This window comes from Megascapheus bottae, chromosome 27 (assembly GCF_031878675.1).
Source record: "Megascapheus bottae isolate mThoBot1 chromosome 27, mThoBot2.hap1, whole genome shotgun sequence".
NCBI lineage: Eukaryota > Metazoa > Chordata > Mammalia > Rodentia > Geomyidae > Megascapheus > Megascapheus bottae.
In genome coordinates, this window is record NC_143535.1 from 7,478,215 (window position 1) to 7,496,298 (window position 18,084).

General features: G+C 39.5%; 1 protein-coding gene across 7 annotated transcripts in view; it reads left to right on the top strand.

The window, feature by feature from the left end:
- The window catches only part of Cadm1 (cell adhesion molecule 1), a 310,888-nt gene that overhangs the window by 255,360 nt on the left and 37,444 nt on the right, over window positions 1–18,084 (top strand). For all 7 annotated transcript variants that reach the window (XM_090319468.1, XM_090319469.1, XM_090319470.1 and 4 more), the window contains exons 5-7: window positions 1,795–1,953; window positions 13,583–13,682; window positions 16,882–17,054. In XM_090319468.1, coding sequence (XP_090175594.1) covers window positions 1,795–1,953; window positions 13,583–13,682; window positions 16,882–17,054 — 432 coding nt within the window. The remainder of the gene's footprint in view (window positions 1–1,794; window positions 1,954–13,582; window positions 13,683–16,881; window positions 17,055–18,084) is intronic.

The following is an 18,084-nucleotide window of genomic DNA, read 5'->3' on the forward strand; positions in this document are numbered from 1 at the left end:
CTGTGTCATACTTCAGTTCTCATTGCTTTCATCTTGTGTTTTTGTAGTGACTCAGAGTAGATTAGAATGCCAAATTTTCATGTTATTTATTTATTTTTAAATGCCAAGTCCCTCTGACATCTGCTGTGCACTCAGCTGTGTCGATGGATGCTTTCCTGCAGAGGTGGTCTTACTAAATGGAGTAAGATTTTTATATCATGAATTTACAAAGACCACTCATCTTGGGGCTGGGAGCTTGGCCGAGTGGTAGATCGCTTGCCTAGCATGCACAAAGATTCAAGTTCTACTCCTTGGTACCATATACATAGAAAAAAGCCAGAAGTGGTGCTGTGGCTCAAGTGGTAGAGCTCTATCTCTTTGTTGCGGACTCACCAGCCTACTCTTTTGCAAGGTCTCTGGCTCTGTGGTGGCTCTTTAGTGAGTTCCTTTAGTCAAACTCTAGATGCTGCTTCCTTAGAACTAGGTCACCTTGGGTTGGAATCCTGGATCCTCAAATACCTGACACCTCAGCAGTTGCATTAGATAAAGGATGCAGCCTCTAGGCTGCTGGGCATTGTCTGTCAGTTATCTTCAGTCCTTTATGTATGTCAGCTTTCAGATTCCTTTCTTTTGAAAGTTGTAAGTGATACCAGGAACAGAGGACTCAGGAGCTGACCCCTAGTCACTGACAGAAACACTAGCCAGCCTCAGTTTCCTCTGAAGGAGAATAATAGCACACAACTTGTGGGATTCCTATGGAGATGAAATGAGTAAATATGTGTAAAGCACTTAGCTAGTACCTGGGCCAAAGTGAGGGCTGTGTGTGTGCTTGTTAAATAAATAAACAGCATGAGGAGGAGAAGAATAAGCTCTTTTAGTTGGATGATACAGGAATCTATATCTGGAAACAGAGAAAGCTATATATAATAGCTAAAGTTTCCAAAAGCTTGCTCTGCTTTAATCTCCTGTTTCCTAGGTATGGTTTTAGAAGGAGGACTTTCTCATTTCCCCTCTACTTTTTCTGTTTAAGTGAATTGAGCCATTAAATGCGTGCCGATAAGTACAAAACATTAAAAGAAAGTTAATGGTGTTCCGTGTTCCCGGGAGTGTTGGGTTCAGGAAGGGACGGCCTTGGCCTATTCATTCTCTCCGGAAGCCTCCTCCCTCCCCTCCTGGGTGTTCTTGGACATGTCTCCCATCTGGCCCGAAGCCCTATATCTTACTTTGCTCTAGCCCACTGCCACTGCCTTTCTGTGGTCTTCCAGGAGTCTCAGAGTTTAAACATTTCAATTACAATTTCAATTATGTAAATCCATTTAGTTACTTTCCGTCTTAATTGTTGATGATGGGGGTAGGCAGAAGGGGTTGTTTATATCTCGACTACTGATTGAATTACTTAGGGGACTTGGACGACGTCCTGGAATTTTTAAACGGCATGACAGCCTTGTGGATATTTCAAGTTGAGATGGTGGTAGGGGTGAAAAGCCCACTTAAATTCTTTGAGCAGCCAGATGTCAAAGCAGCTGAACTTTCAGCTGACTTAGTGAGAGGTTTGAAGAGGAAAGAAACATATAATATATTTTAGTTGTATGTTGTATGTTATTGAGGATTGAAATATGTCTTCAGTGTAGTTCTGTATGGTTGAAAATCAAGAAATTAGTCGTCATATTAGCAGATAGCTATCCACAGATTGCCTTGAAACAATGATTTCCATGATATGTGGTATTGTAGCCCTGTAGGGGTGGGGAAAGCAGAGAAGTTCTCTAAGCAGACTGATCAGAAAGAACTGGCAACTTGATACCCCCTCTCTTGCAGGCAAATCAGAGGTGGAAGAGTGGTCAGACATGTACACGGTGACCAGTCAGCTGATGCTCAAGGTGAATAAGGAGGATGATGGGGTCCCAGTGATCTGTCAGGTGGAACACCCCGCCGTCACCGGAAACTTACAGACCCAGCGGTACCTAGAAGTGCAGTGTGAGTACCCAGGCATCTTGTTCAAAGGGCTTAGCATGGAAGTCGCTTAAAATCCACTCAGTAGCCACTTGTGGAACATTTACATACAATTGATATACCAGTGACAGAACTGTTTCCCTGTTGTCTTGGAAGAAACACAGTCAAAGGATTGCTTTACTGAGAGACTGCCAGATTACAATGTGCCAGTGAACATGTGAAAATACTACATCTTACTCAAATGTAGAACCATAGTGATTCTAATCTGCTTTAATATCTGACTTCAAATTAATTTCTTTCACTATAAACTGTCATCGTTTCTCTGCCAACCACAAAATCTAGGATAATTCCTCCTCTTTTTTAAATCTCATCATAAACACTGGATTCTTTAAATAGAGGTTATTTATTCCCATTAGTGTTGTGTTTTACGTGGCACATTCTCTTCTATGTTAGCTTAAATTACAGCAATGAGTTGAAAGTCAAGCTCTTTGGGAGCAGTGCCACATCTTGAGGGCTTCATCAATAAAAGCTACACTGTAGTGAGGAAGGCTGTCTCCTTGCAGTGCCTCATAGACTAAATTGTTCTCCTAGACCATCCTACTTCAGAGGATAAAGAAAAAAATCTGCACAAAACCATTCTTGTGCCAAGGTTTTGGCTAAGTTGCCAGCTTCTTACTTTTCATCTAAAGTCTTCTGTAAAATTTGACCTCTGAAAATTTCCAGGTGATACTTGAATATGAACAGTGAAAACTTTATTAAGAGATTGAGTGGAATGATTGTGACTGGGATGTGATTTCCCTGTGAATCCTTGTATTAGGAACCAGTGTTACAGATTACAGTTGCACCCACTGTACTCTCACAGCTCTAAAGACCAAAAAATCGAAATCAGGATCTCCATGGCAGCACATTCTCTCCAGAGGACCTGGGAAAAGGCCCCATCTCCACCCCTTCCAGGGCAATGACTTCAGTTCTTTGGTGCCTGGCTTCACAACTACATTCTCTGTCTTCATAGGAATCTCTGCATTTTGTGTCTCTTACTAGGATACTTGTCACTGGATGTATAGTCTACTCAGATAATCCAGAATAGTCTCATTTTGACACCTTCAGGCTAATTGTCTGCAAAAACCCTTTTTCCAAATTAACTCATCTTCACAGGTTCCAGGGGTTAAAACATTTCTTCAGAATCCATCGTTCAACTTGATATACTCCTCAGAACATTTAAATCGCCTAAGCAAAACAAGAAGTGGGAAAAGGTATAAAACATGGCTCCTTAGAGACAGCCCCACTCCTACCTTTTCTTACCCTGTGTGCTTGGCTTAATTTAACATTACATATACAGGTTTTTCTTGTTAATTCATTTCAGCTACTTCATTATATAGCTTCATTATGAGCATCATGCTTATAATTTTCATATTACTAAAACTATTGTGGTATAATGTTCCTATAATGGGAAAACAGAAATGATCAGATATTATCTAAATTGGCAGATAGTAGAATTCTTGTGACTTTGTTAATATGTAATTCATTTAAGCAAACTTAATATCCATTAACTTCCCTTGTAGGGGCCCATTAGCTTTAATAATACATTAGTTCCTTTGTGAGTCCTGAGTAGATAGTTGCCCAATTTTCACCCCTAAACTCTTTTCAGTGGTTTCCCAGAGTATCTTTTAAATGAAATCTAGCCTAACCACCTACAAAATTATACACTCACTTGTAAAATGAAAAAAAAAAAAAAACATTTGAAGCAATAGCATACTTCTTACCCTGTGCAACACTTGGTAATGAGCCTTAGCCTTGCTCACCTATTTCTGGAGAACCAATAAATATTGTCCTTCCAAGAAAAGGAATTAGGATCCAAATCTGAACCCATTTGACTCTGACCTGAAAAATACTGCTTCTTTCTGCGTGCAATACGTTGACTTTTAACACCTCAAACATGAGGATACAGCCAGTAATTAGTTCAATCCCTTTAAGTGGCATCTCTTTGTGGACAGCAGTAGTCATTTATTTAAGTCACACACACAGCTTTTCCTTGCAATTCCAGTATGTCAAGGAATGGACATACATGTTGTTGGTGGTATTAATTTTGGCTAAAGAAAGGTTAACAATTAAAAAGCCTTATATCAATTTAAAGGGAAAGACTCATTGTTCAAGAAAGTGACCTGGCCACTGAGTCAAGGAAGAGTGCTCCATTCCTAAAGCACTGGGATGAACTTAAGTAGCTTCTTCAAACACAATTGGAATTCTTTGTGTTATCCCCTGTCAGCTTTGCTCTTCTTAGTCACCAGCAAAATAGCAAAAGCCTAGTGTGGTGAACACCGTCCTTGAGCTCTGTAGCCTTAGAACTGTTGGCCAGTTGTATTGATAGCCCAGCTCCATTCCCTCATAGTAGAGGAGGACTTTCTCTTCAGACAAGATGACAAAGGAGATTACTGAAGGTATGAGTAATTTGTGCAGGAACCAGTCTACATGGATGTTATATTTTTGTGGACACCCTGTATTTTTATTTTTATTAGCACATATTAATTATACAAAGGGGTTTCATTGTATGATCGTTTCATATATGTATATAATGAACCCTCAGTTGTTCTCTTACACACACACACACACACACACACATGCGCGCGGACACGCGCGCACACTCCCTCTCTCTCCTTGTACACCTTTTTAAACAGCTATAACAGGTTTCGGTACTCTTTTTTATACATGTATAAAAGCACTTTGATTATATTCACCCCTTTCCCCACCATTCCCTTTGCCCTTCTCCACCTCCCACTAATCCCTATACCCAAAGAGTCCTCATTTCATACTCCTATCATTCTGTTTCTAAGGTCTAGATTTTACATATGAAAGAAAACGTGATATTTGACTTTGTTAGCCTGGGTTATTTCGCTTAATATGATGATCTCCAGTTCCATCCAATTTCTGTAAACAACATGATTTCCTTCTTCTTTACAGCTGAAGAATACTCCATTTGTGTATATAGGCCTTTTTTCTTTATCCCCTTATTTCTTGATGGGCATCTAGGCAGATTCCATAGTTTCTGACTACTGTGAAAAGTGCTACTATAATCATAGATGTGCAGATATTCCTATTACATGTTGTCTTACATTTCTTTAAACATATACCCAGGTGTACACCTACATTTTTACATTGACCCATACCCTAAAGTTGGTAATTCTTAACCTTTATGAAAACACTGACTCCTTTATTAAAACAAAATCCTTTGGTTGCTATAGACCTGGGAAAATGATAAATAGAATCATTTAGTTAACACATTTTGTTAGGAATTTAAGGAGTCCCTTTTTCCCTTAAAATTGTCTTAATTTCAGTAATTTCAGAGCCACTTCATAAATTAAATTTTCTATTGTCACTTTATTGCTTTAATTGAACCATGAACTACATATAAATAGCAGTAAAATTATGAATTTTTTAAGTATATATGCCTACTAACCATTTTTCAAGTATACCAGTATTCTTTTTCAAATGTCCATTTCTTTGTCACCTCAGAAGATTTCTTATACCATTGATGATGAAGATTATCACAGAAAATACTGAGCCCCTCTGTAGACCTTGTTGTCTGCTCCCAGTAAACAGACAACCTCATAAGCAACTCTAAACCTGATCTAAGCACTATGAAAATATCTTCAGTAGGGTTTGCCCTGGCCTACTTGGGCAATGAAAGTTTACAGCACCTTCTCTCTACCTCCATCTACGTTGAATGAATACTAACCAGAATATGAACAGGGTTAAATGACAGATGGTAGAATTCTGTATAAGTTATATCCTTTAAAAAATAACATTAAAAGAGAAATGAACTAATGACAACCTGAATTGTATGTCATTGAATGTCTTACTTGAAGTATGACAGAGAGAAAAGGGGGGAGGGGAAGAAATTAAAGGAAAAAGGAACGCACAGTTCTCTTAAGATGCAGGGCCGCCATGCTGTAGAGAACACAAGGCATCAGCGCCAGCTTGGAATTGCTTTTGTCTTGTGGATTCAAGCCCTAATTAATTGAACCAGTATTCTGCAGTGTTTGTTAGTACCCTTATTTGTGGTACCAGGAGAAATTGTTGGGCCCAATTATGTGAAAAATCAGCCAGATGTGTATGCTGTCATTGTTTTAATAATCCTTAAATTTTTGGTGAGTACAGATATTAATTGTGTAGTATGCATTGAAGTGATTAACATCAATGTAATTTATCATCAGGAGATTTCTGAACATAAATAAATGAGTTGTTTTGTTCAGCAAGGTGTTGACCCTTTCAGAATCAGTGAATTAAAGTCTCCCCCCCTCCTCTTTTTTATTATAAATATGAAAGGCACCACAATCAGCCAAGTGTTCAGTTATTTGATTTTCTGGGGCATTAGCCACTCTTGTTTGTGACATTTCCCTGTTGGGTGCTCGTTTGCAAGCTCATTAATAAGGTTTTCTCATAGGAACATTGCTGAGAATGAAGAACATACAGTAGGACTCTTACTTTGCTAGCTTTCATTCGGAGACCCAGCAAGGGTACAGCAACAGCACAGAGCTAAATGTTTAAAACAGAAAATAATTATGCTCACACACTGGAATTCAAAGCTCTGTTTTCTTAGATGTTATGCAGAAAACAGTTTTTCTTTTTAATGTTCTGAGCTATATGACCCTAAAGTCTTTCTGAAAGTGATGTTGCCCAGATTGACAACATGGTGGATTATAAGCAGAGTATGATACAGTGCTTAGCATGGTTAGTACTTCTCTGTGATGTGAGGGAACATACTCTTGTCAAATAAAGGCCTGTTTAAACAATACCAGCTCACTGTCTGCACGCTAAAAGAAAACATTCTAACTACCATCAAGGTGGCAACACAGAAAAACGTAAGCTAGGAATTCAAAGGGAAGCTGTGACCCCTCAGTGTGCAATTTGGATTGCTGTTCCAAAGGAAGGAAAAGCCTTACTGCGGACAGAGGCAGATACGCGCTCTGCAATTACTGCTGTGTGCTTTGATTTCACTCATCATAGCCTTGCTCTTTAAAAGGTTTTGCAAAAAAAAAAATTGTTTAAATCTCATTTTGTAAGGGTTTTGTGTATTCGTGTATTTGTTAAAAGGGGGGAAATGATGAGTTTTGAAAGAGAATGAAAACAAAGGCTCTTGAAAAGTGTGTGTGAATCCCTTCGCCGCTCTGATTATCATCTGACAGTTAATCATGTTCGTGGGCATCATTCTCAAAATGACTTTTATTGACTGGACATAGCTAGATGTTTTATAAATCCATATCCCCATTCAGCCAAGGTCCAGAGAAAGGGAGAATTTTTTTCTTTCATTCGCTTAACTGGAGGGAAATTGGGCACTGAGGAGCTGATCAAAACTTGTTCTTTATCTGTGACAAAATAATGTTTCTCTGGTATTGACGGTGCCCTATGGTGAAGGAGGAAGGAAAACCTGGAAATGGGACAACCTTTCCTGGAGCATGAGATGGGGAGAGCAGCTCTCCCGTTTCTGTTTCTAGGTTGTATTCTTCAAAGTGTGCAAGCTGGCACTTTCAGATTGGGTCTAAGTCTGATCTCAAGTCTCTTTTAGCAGAATCAGCTCTTCACATATTTTATTTTGTTTTTTTTTTTAAAGGATTGAGTTGAGTTTCAGGGAGGTTATTTTAGTATTTATTATTCCTCATGAGAAATAATCAAGGTGTAGAGGAACCCACCCCCACCCCATGGAAGCTCATTTTTTAAACCTGTCATTTTTCTGTGTTAGACTAGAGTGGTGGCAGCTTCAGGTTCCCAGAGTTATAAGCGCTAGAGATTGTTGACAACACATTCTGTGGTACCAAAGAGTAAAGTACAAGCAAGATTTGGATAATCCTGAAAATATCAAGAGAGAACTCTTCAAAGATTCTCCTCTTACAGACGAAGTATATTCATGAAGGATACCTCTGTTTTGCTGTGGACATCTAATACTTGACTAGTGAAACCACTCTTCTAACACACACTTTCAATGGTTTTGAATTCAAGGTCAAATTTTGATTCTTGTGGAAGGTTAAATCATGGTGAAGTTTACCTCTGTGTTTTTAATCTAAAAGAATGATTTAGTAACATTCTTTATGATTTCCCTATGATACTACTTTGAGATCCCCCAGAAAGGATAATGAAATTTGTAAGGCAAGTGCCTAGTGCCTAGACCAGAACACATGGCCTGAGCTAAGATATAGGGTTCAGCTTGGGAAACCTTACTTTCCAATCTACAAACACATATTTCACAAGGAGGGCTAAGATTCATTCATGTTCTGTTATTTATTTATGTTTTTATCAGTAGTGACACTAGGAACAGAATTCCATGATCCATTATTTCTCTACTTTCACATTTTGCTGCTTTTTCATTCCCTACTTCAGGCACTGGCCACTGTTCTAGTTAACCTGAATTTTAAAAGGGAAAAAAAAGTCTTCCTTTCTCTGATGTTTAGCCTCTAAATTTTGAAAAATTCTTCTACAATGTGACAGAGTATTCCAGTACCTTTAAAAGCCACTGGCACCATCACTTCCTGCCCAAACTTTCCAAACAGAATAAAATTATATTCTGTAAACATGAATAGTAGTTTTCAAATCCACCAAAGGATGAGATCGGGCGTGCTCAAGGTGGTATGACTATAGACAATGTTTGTGAAGTGCTGCACCTTCTATCTGGTGAATATAATGTAACCCTTCTATTAGTTACAATAAAAATAGATGAAAAAAGAAAATATTAACATCTATAAAATATCTAAAAATGTAAAAAAAAATCCACCAAAGGAACGCGTCACCAAGAGAAAGTGGAATTATTCTGTGGCAATGTGACACATGCCTGTTCCACCAGAGTAGACTTATTCCTCTCCTCATTGTTCAGCCTACCTTAGCAAGTCTAATTTCATGTGTCACGATTCAACTGAACACGTGTAACAGTAGAGGGCCCTTCACCTTGAGAGCAAACAAAATAACAGCGGGGAAAATTAGTCATGAACATCTTAGGACAATAAAAAGCCAAATGTTCTTTCACTCTTTTCTGAGAGCTGTGTGACCCTGTTCTCAAATCAAGCTTGATCACCTTGTGGGTCAGCTCTTGCCCTCCTAATGTTACAAAGCTGTCCTTTCCCCACCATTTAGACAGTCATATTAAAGGGCCCAATTATTGCTTTGCCCTAGTATAGCTTCTAATACGCACCAAACCCGGGGGTATTCTTTGCATTGTCCTTCCACTCCCAGCTGCAGGAACCTTTCATGATTGGCACTGAGTGCACGGATGCCATCTAGACCCTCTCCCCAACCTTCTGATAATAGCAGTGCCCGAGCTCACGAGCTGTTCTGGGTTCTCTCTGTGAGGGCTAAAGCAATTAGTACTTATGCCACAAATGCAAAGTCTCACACTTAGTGTGTTCCTAAATATTGTAAAGCTCAGGACCATAGAAAGCCTAGATGCTGCATGCAGTTTCAGGAGTACATTTGTGCCTAAGCCCTTGGACCTACTTGAGGCCCAAGTTTTGCTTTATGGAGGGGCCACTGAGGCTTTAGCTCAGGGCTTGGGCACTATTCCTTAGGTACCTTTTACTCTACCATTTGGGCCACAACCTCCACGCTCCCCCACCCAAGACCTGGTATGTTAGTGTTAGGCTCCAGAGTGGAGACTGTGCCTTTTCATTTACATAGGAAATTGAAATACAGGTTCCAGAATCTTGGGTTTCATCTTCTATACAGATCATAGAATGTGGTGCAAGGTCAGATTGGCATGAAATCAATTGTAATCTGCCAGCAAGCCATTTGAACCTCTTTAAGAGTTTCCTTTTATATGTTTCCCCTTTATAGAGAGAGCAAAGTACATTTAAAGAAATTCTCATCAAATCGGAATGTCTTTCTAATATTATTTTTTTAATTGGTTGCTACTGTAGTGTGACCTAAAACCTCCTGGTATTTAACCCTCTGTGCAACTTTGACTAATGAACAAATTTTGTCTGCTGCAGCAGTCTTGCTAAAAGTGTCTTTTAAAGGGTTTTTTAAAAAGGAAAAGAAAAATCAGAATGTTAGGAAAACCTCAGATCCTTCGACCTAATTGATTGGCTGGTACTGATGCCATCTCTTTAATGTTCCGTAAGTGCACAGACCTAGCTATTTTTCTTGTTTTTATATAGCAGTTCCATTTTATAATGACATTAAGCCATTCTGAGCAGTACATTTCTGGACAGTTATTGCACTTGGGTAGAAAGTGTCATCTGGCTTTTAGCCTTGTGCCTTACCGACACCAACCGAGGCGTAAAATGATCCCCCAGAAAATGTACTAGGCCCTTTTACTTCATTACTTAAAGATAAATCTTCAACTCTAGTTCTATTTCAGAAAAGATTTGGTGGGTGATAACATTAGATTTATGAACATAATTAAAATAGAAATGATGAGCTCTGGGCTATTCAATCAGCCATCTGGATTGCTGATATTTTGACTTAACTCAAGAATTCTTCCTCCAAAAATGTAATGGTCCTGAGTTCTAGAGTACTCACTGGGATCCTAGAATTTCTGTTCCACTTGTTGAGGATACCGAATTCCCTCATTTAGAAGAAAGGAGAGTTGAGTTTCAGGTTTCTTATCACCCTGGGGACAGATTTTGACCCTTTGACTTTCTGTCTGTTTAGTTCATAGAGTGGGAAGATAACTCAGCTTCCCATGGTCAAATAATATGTCCATAGATACACATGTCAATGGAAAGGAAATCTTTCTGTACACCACATACATGATCAATGTCTACTGCCTTGACTAGCCATTAAGGTGGCTGTACCCACATATAACATGGTAGCTGCTTCTTCAAAAACCTAAAATGGAAACCAGCATACTCCTCTATAAAAATTCAATGTGTGGGCCAGGAGTTTGGCCTAGTGGTAGAGTGCTTGCCTAGCATGCACAAAGACCTGGGTTCGATTCCTTAGTACCACATACATAGAAAAAAAGCTGGAAGTGGTGCTATGGCTCAAGTGGTAGAGCTCTATCCTTGAGAAATGTCCAAGGACAGTGCTCAGGCCCTGAATTCAAGCCCCACAACTGGCCAAAAAAAAAAATTCAATGTGTATTTTCTGTGGCTTAATATATATTAAAATACAAATTCAAGGTATAGTATGCCCTTAGCTTGTTTTTCCTGACAACTGGTAAACAGCTCATTAGGGGCATTAAAAAAGCATTTAACTAAAAACTTGGTAGTCCTGAGAAGATAGGGCAGATTAGATCCTTTTTCAGAACTCTCTTTATTATTAATGGAAATTGAGCTATTAAAACCCTTAGTACACTGTACTGAAAAATATACTCTTTCTGTTTGCTTGTAAATTACAGGAATGGGGAAAGAAACCAATGAAAACTTTCCACGTAGGCTAGCCAGCATTCTGCTTCTCCTTAATTAATGGGAGTCAGTCAGCAGTGCATGAAAAATGTAGCCCTTTTGTGGATTAACCTGTGAGCAAATACTACATTGCTGCCCAAATGTGGGCTCTAAATTTAGCTTTGCCTGATCATTTTCTGGTTAAGAATGTCAGATGTCCCCCAACCAGAAACCCCCTAATGCTATTTGATTTCTCAATACAAATTATTGGGTAGCCTGACTTCCATAATTTGTGTGGTCAGGGTCATAACCTTCTCTTATTAATTTTGAAGTATCTTTTCTGTATTTTCATTAGCATATATTGATAGTAAAAGGGGATCCCATTGCCATAATTCCATAGATGTATACAATGTACTTTGAACAAGTACATTACTGTTTTATTCCTGTAACAGTCCCTCTGTCTCCCTTATTTGGTTTTGGGTGTGTTCCATTATGCCATGTACATATATGTAATATAAATTATGTGTGTATATGTATACATAATTTCCCCTTCTGCTGAACTATACACACAAAGCAGTCTTCCTTTACCTCATGTCCCATTACTGTTGTGATTGTCACTTTGGGTCTAGGTATCTTTTTTTAACCAATTAGCTACATGTCTAGACCCTGTGGTAAAGACTGGGATGTATGAGTTCCCAGGAGCTCCTGCAGCCAGTGCTAGTTCAAGGTCAGCCTGATGTCCTGGATGACTGTTTCAGTTACCTCCTTTTAACAGAATCCAGTGCACCTGTCAGTAACCTACATCATCATCATCTTTGTAAGTATTTCCTTAGCCAACACGCTCAGGAATAGATCTAGGTGACTTGCATGAGTTTGGCTGGAACTTCGGAGCTTGTCCGTTTCCCCAGCAAGTAGCAGGATTCTCAGAAAGTGCTGCCAAGTCACAGGGCACACTAGTGGGTGTTGAGGGGGGAGCTTTCTTCATGGAAGAAAATGCCATGTACTTCTCAGAGACATTAGACAAAGATCCTTGATAGGAACAAGGCAATAAAAATGCATCTGGCAGCAGCTAGCCCTAGGGAGGGCTTCATCGTGTACCTTATGCAGCCATGTGCAGGGTAAGATTGGGTTGAGCCTGGCTATATTTCTGTCTTATTCCATAGAATGAATGCTAATAAGCTTACCACTGTTTGTCAAAGGCCAAGGGGCTGTTGTTGAGGTGGTATGATTGTTTGAGAAAGTAAAACTATGGTAATTGTTTTGACCTCTTAGCCAGCTGATGTCTTACCCTCTCACACTTAATACTCTTGGGTGCATTTCCAAAAATACATGTTTGTAGAGCCCCAGAATTAAATGAGGAAACTGATTTGGGGATTAGTAGCTTGTAGTCAGTGTAGACAGTGGTGGAGTGGGGGGAGCCATCTAATTCTAGTCAGGCTTTCTTTGTAAATGAATTTATATCGTCATCCTTATTTGTTTGAATTAACTTCATCAGCCTTTCTCCCAGTTTCTTGAATCTTCCATTGTTCATCATATACCTTATCTTCCCCACAACACACACACACACACACACACACACACACACACACACACACACACACATTTTAAGTAGCTGGTGGAAATGTGAAAATTTGCATTATTTTCCTAAATACTTAATTGCATTTGGAATGCAGTAGCTTTAACTCTACACCACCATTAGAAAATACGAAATAGATGCTTCATCCTATGGATACCAGAGTTCTCTTCCTAGTGTTGGCCCCTATCGTGCTAGGCTCTGAGTAAACATCAGTTGTGTTTCCTCTTCTATAGTTAGGCCTAGATATGAGTTTCCCTGGTGTTCTCCTACTTCTTTTCTTCTTAAAGGCATTGAAGTGGAATTTAGGACTTCTTCCTTTTCCCATCTGAAAAGAATAGCATAGAACAGGGAAATTTATTAATATGCAGTGTCACAACATCTTGTCACATGGTAATATATGATCTATGATAAACTATATCAATTCTGAGCACCACAAATATCTGTGGCTTCACCTCAGCACAAAGGCAGATGAGTTTCCTTTAGCTTGAGTGAGTTTGGAGATAAACTTCAATGTAACAAAATGTATTTCACAGGAAATGTTTGATGTGTCACTATTGGCTTATGAATCTCTTATCTATTCGTGGTTCACTCCTTAGAGTTATTAGTCAATTTAATTTGAGCAAATGCCAGGATTACTAACTAATTAGAAGAATGTTGCTGAAGGCATGAGGATGGGGAGAGAGCCAGTATGGGGTTTGTGACAGCATGCAAGTCTGATTTTGCCTGATATCATTGGCTAAACATTGTACTTTGTGTTGTTGTCACACAGATAAGCCTCAAGTGCATATTCAGATGACTTACCCTCTACAAGGCCTAACCCGGGAAGGGGATGCGCTTGAGTTAACCTGCGAAGCCATCGGGAAGCCCCAGTAAGTTCTGAAGGCCAAGGTTGGCAGAGGGTCATGAGCAGTAAATGTCATACCACAGACATGTGCATTCACAACTCATTGACCTGTCACCTGTCTCCTGTGGCAGAAAGGGTGGAATTTTTATTTTATTTATTTTTCCAGAAAAGAAAGAATATTCTATGTTCATCGTCAGGATTAGGAGAAAAATTAAATGCCAGCTAGGATGAAAATTTCAGCTAGTTCTATTTTATTATCGTCAGGATGATTGTCAGAACTGTTTTCTCTCTCACGCCAAAAATAATCCTAATAAAATTTTAATGTGCCTGCAATGAAATAATATATCTGCTACCTGCTGCATTCATGTCTAAGCCGGAAAGATGGATTTCAGACTCAGATTAAGCTGCTGTGTTTAGGGCCCAACAAATTTGTCCTGTCTTTTATTTTACCTCCCAGTCCCTCAAAGAGAAGTGTGTGTGCCGCCATGCTTTGGAAGAGCAGGTCAAGATGGAATTGCGGGCACCAGGACTTTCTGTGGTGCCCAACAAAAGCCAGCATTGAGCTCCCTCTACTGTCCCTGTGGCATGCATCTCTTTTCTTATCCTCACACGGTTTTACTAACCAGCATCTTGGCAGGATTCCTCTCATGAGCTTTTAGAGCATCTTAATGAAGCTCCCCACAAAATCTTGGGAAAGAAATCTCCCTTTGACAGCAAGGAATCCAGAGAGCTGCCCTCAGATCTTTCTCCTCGTTTCCACCCTCTCTGTTTTCCTGGGTTTAGTATTGTTTAGGAACTGGTAATTGAACTTGGGACTTCGAGCTTAGTAGGTAAACACTGTCTAGCGCCCACCTCCAATCCCTTTTGGTTTTTGCATATTTTTAAGGATTTGTTTTTGTTTTTGTTTTCTCCCAGAGATCTGTCTTTTGCCCAAGATAGCCTCAAATCATGATCCTTCTGTTTCTACCTACTACATAGCTGGGATTTTAGGTATGAACCCCTATACTAGGCTTCTTTTTGAAAGAAGGTCTCATAAATATATTTTTTGCTCTAGCTGGCCTTAAATGTTAATCCTCTTGAATAGCTGGGGTTACAGACGTGTGCCAAGACACCAGGCATCCACCCTCCCTATTTTTGCATTTATCTCTTCCTGGGCTATAACATGCTTTTCTGAACTGGTGGCTTATGCTTGTAACCCTAGCTACTCAAGAGGCCAAGATCTGAGGATCGTGGTTCAAAGCCAGCTGGGGCAGGAAAGTCCCAAGCCCTAAGTTCAAGACTTAAAACCAACACTTCCCTGTGTCAAACCATTGAGAGTTAGTCATACCTAGTAGTAGCCCATATTTTGTTTCCCTTTTCCTCCGTCATTCCCATATTTGGATCTAAACACTCTAGACTTTTGACAGAAGGGTCTTTTGCTTTTGAACACTACAAAAAGATTCGGGTTTTTCTTTTTGTGAACTGTTTATGTCCTAATTATCAGCTTACCTTGCCTCCAGAACAATTCAGTGGAAGGAAACAAAATTCTCAGAGGCCTCTTGCAATACCTGTATTTAGCCACATTAACCACACTTACAGTATATGGCTTGCTAACCTATATTTTGTTTCTGTATTTTTTCCCCCTGAAGAAGGCACTGTGTTCAATTGAATGTGCCATGGGGACAGTAAATTACACGTTTCCTTCAGGACATTTATGTCAGAGAGGGCATTTTATTTGTTCCTCTCAGATAGCAATGGGTATATGGTTGTGTGAGCAAGCACGCATTACTCCACTGCTGTCCCTCCTAGCATATTACCTATTTATTTTCTCAAGAAATTGCATACAATAAAAATGGTAATTTAACTTGCCATTAAATGTTGTGAATATTCTCAGCACTTACCCTCCTGATTGTTTCAGCTGTCAAGCAGCAGGACATTCGGTCTGATTGCCAGACAGACCCATTTGCCACTGCCTACAAGGAGGACATATGCAGTACTAATTCTTAAATAATTTACAGACTTGTAATGACAAACTCATGTGTAATTAAAGAAAAATTGTAACTTCACATCCTATTTGAAAACTGACGTGCTCCTTGCTAGGGCCGAGTGGAATATCTGTTCATCATTAAACATGGGTCTCTGTCGTGTCGCTGTTCCTTGTTGTATTGGTAGGCACTAAAAGGAAATTCCTGCTGAGCTCCAACCTCTGTCATCCTCCCTTTGAAAAAAGAGTGTGGGGCTGGAGGTGTGGCACTTGCCGACCGTATGCAAGACCTTGAGTTTCACTGCTAGCACTAGGCGTGTGCACACATAGAAGTTTTCAGATATAATTTTAGCTGTGACCATTTCCTTGGAAGCTGAAAGCGACTCCTTCAAGAACAGAAATTTCACCTTTTGTGAGTTTGAAAGATAACATGATATGAGGACGTTTTTGTCTCCAGAACATCTTGTGAATTTGATTTTTCCTAAAGAATATATGAAGATATGTGGGGTATTTTTAATCATAAAAATAAATTTGTTTCTAATAAGGCAAAAACCTTACAGAGTCTCAGAAAGCCATAGAAATGTGCTGTGGGGGTGAGGGTGAGATCTCTATTGCTGGCCTGGAGGGCCACCTATCCTTCCAATGGGAAAATCCCAGCAATGCGTATGACTAGAAGAGACAGATGAGAAAGACACTTGTTAGCCATGGAACAGCTACACAAGGTGTAGACCAAGCCAAAAGAGTAGTTTTTTGGTGGGGAGAGGAAATGGCCATCTTTCTGGAATCAGAGATGATATTTGAAAGTGCTACTTAGTCTTTTTGATGGAAATCAGTATTCATTTAAATATCACCAATGCTCTATAAGGAAACAAGACTCCCTTAATGTGTTGGGAACTATGAGATTTATGCATATATCACTAGGCAAGAACTTGATCCATTTCTGTGTAATGAGATGATTAATATTAAGTAAACTCTGTCCTACCTGAATTGGTGTAAACCCACACAGCAGTGCATGAAGAATAGGGCACCCCAGTTTATTTGTTGACTTACATTAAAATGAATTGGAAAGAAGACTCCTGCCTATGGTCTGTTGAAGGTTTTTCAGTGGCTTATCATATTCTTTTAAAAAAAATCTGTTCCAAATAGATATTCGAAGACTTTTTGGTTGTAACTTCCAATGTCTCTGTGAGTGAGGCCCAGATGCAGCTATCTGGCTGTGATGTAATACTGTGACTTGTTCCTTCTCTCTTTTCCCCTGCAGGCCTGTGATGGTAACTTGGGTGAGAGTCGATGACGAGATGCCTCAACACGCTGTCCTATCTGGGCCCAACCTGTTCATCAATAACCTAAACAAAACAGATAATGGTACATACCGCTGTGAGGCCTCCAACATAGTGGGGAAAGCTCATTCGGATTATATGCTGTATGTATACGGTACGTGTGAAGATAAAACACTCCCACTTGGTGCAGCCACAGATAGCTGCTGCTTGGGATTCACTCCCAATGCCTTTGGTCAAGTTGAAAACCAAAACCCACTTGGTTACTTGGAGAAGTTCAAGGAGCCCGGCCTGAGGCGGAGCGCTGTCCTCCACCTGGGTCTGCACTTCCCATGCAAGTCCAGGCTCTGCTCATGCTGAGTAGGAAAGCAGTCCTCCGGCACAGACCACAGAGACTATGCTAACAAGTAATGACTGGGAAAACTCAGCCTTTTCAATTAGTGGCTTTCAGCTCACAAAGTTTATTCTCACTGGTGTTTGCCTATGATACCTGGGCCAGCCTATCCTGCTGGTTTGAGGAGGAGCGCTATCCCACTTGAGCAGGAAGCAGTGTTGCAAGCCAGTAACACTTGAAGCAAACAGGAAGTCCTAGAATTCCATAAGACGACAGCTACTGCTAGCAACACAAATATGAAAGTTTTCTTTAAAATGGTTATTTTCCTAATCACCTTTCTGCAGGATTTTTGAAGTATATCATGATTTTTATTCCCTAATCAGCAAATACAAAGCATCTACTATATGCCCAGGACTAGCATTGCATAGATAGATAGATAGATGATAGATAGATAGATAGATAGATGATAGATAGATAGATAGATAGATAGATAGATAGATAGATAGATAGAGACTGTTCTCTATTTAGCTGTGGTATGCAGTTCTTCTATAAGTCCAGTCTCTTCCAATTGGCATCTTAAAATTTTTCTACTGATCTGACAGTATGAATAACTAGGGGCATCAAAATTTCAATGATATAGATGTTTGAATATGGGAAAAAGGCTTTGTTGTCTCCATGTTAGCCATGTAAATAGTCCAAGTATAAGGAATATGTGAATATGTGCACAGATAAATAAATTATACATATGGAATGTTTGTACCATACTGTTTTAGAACCTGACCACTTCCCTTATGAAGAAAAAAAATTTTAAATCAAATAGAAGTATGCTTTACACCTTATTTACATGGATATT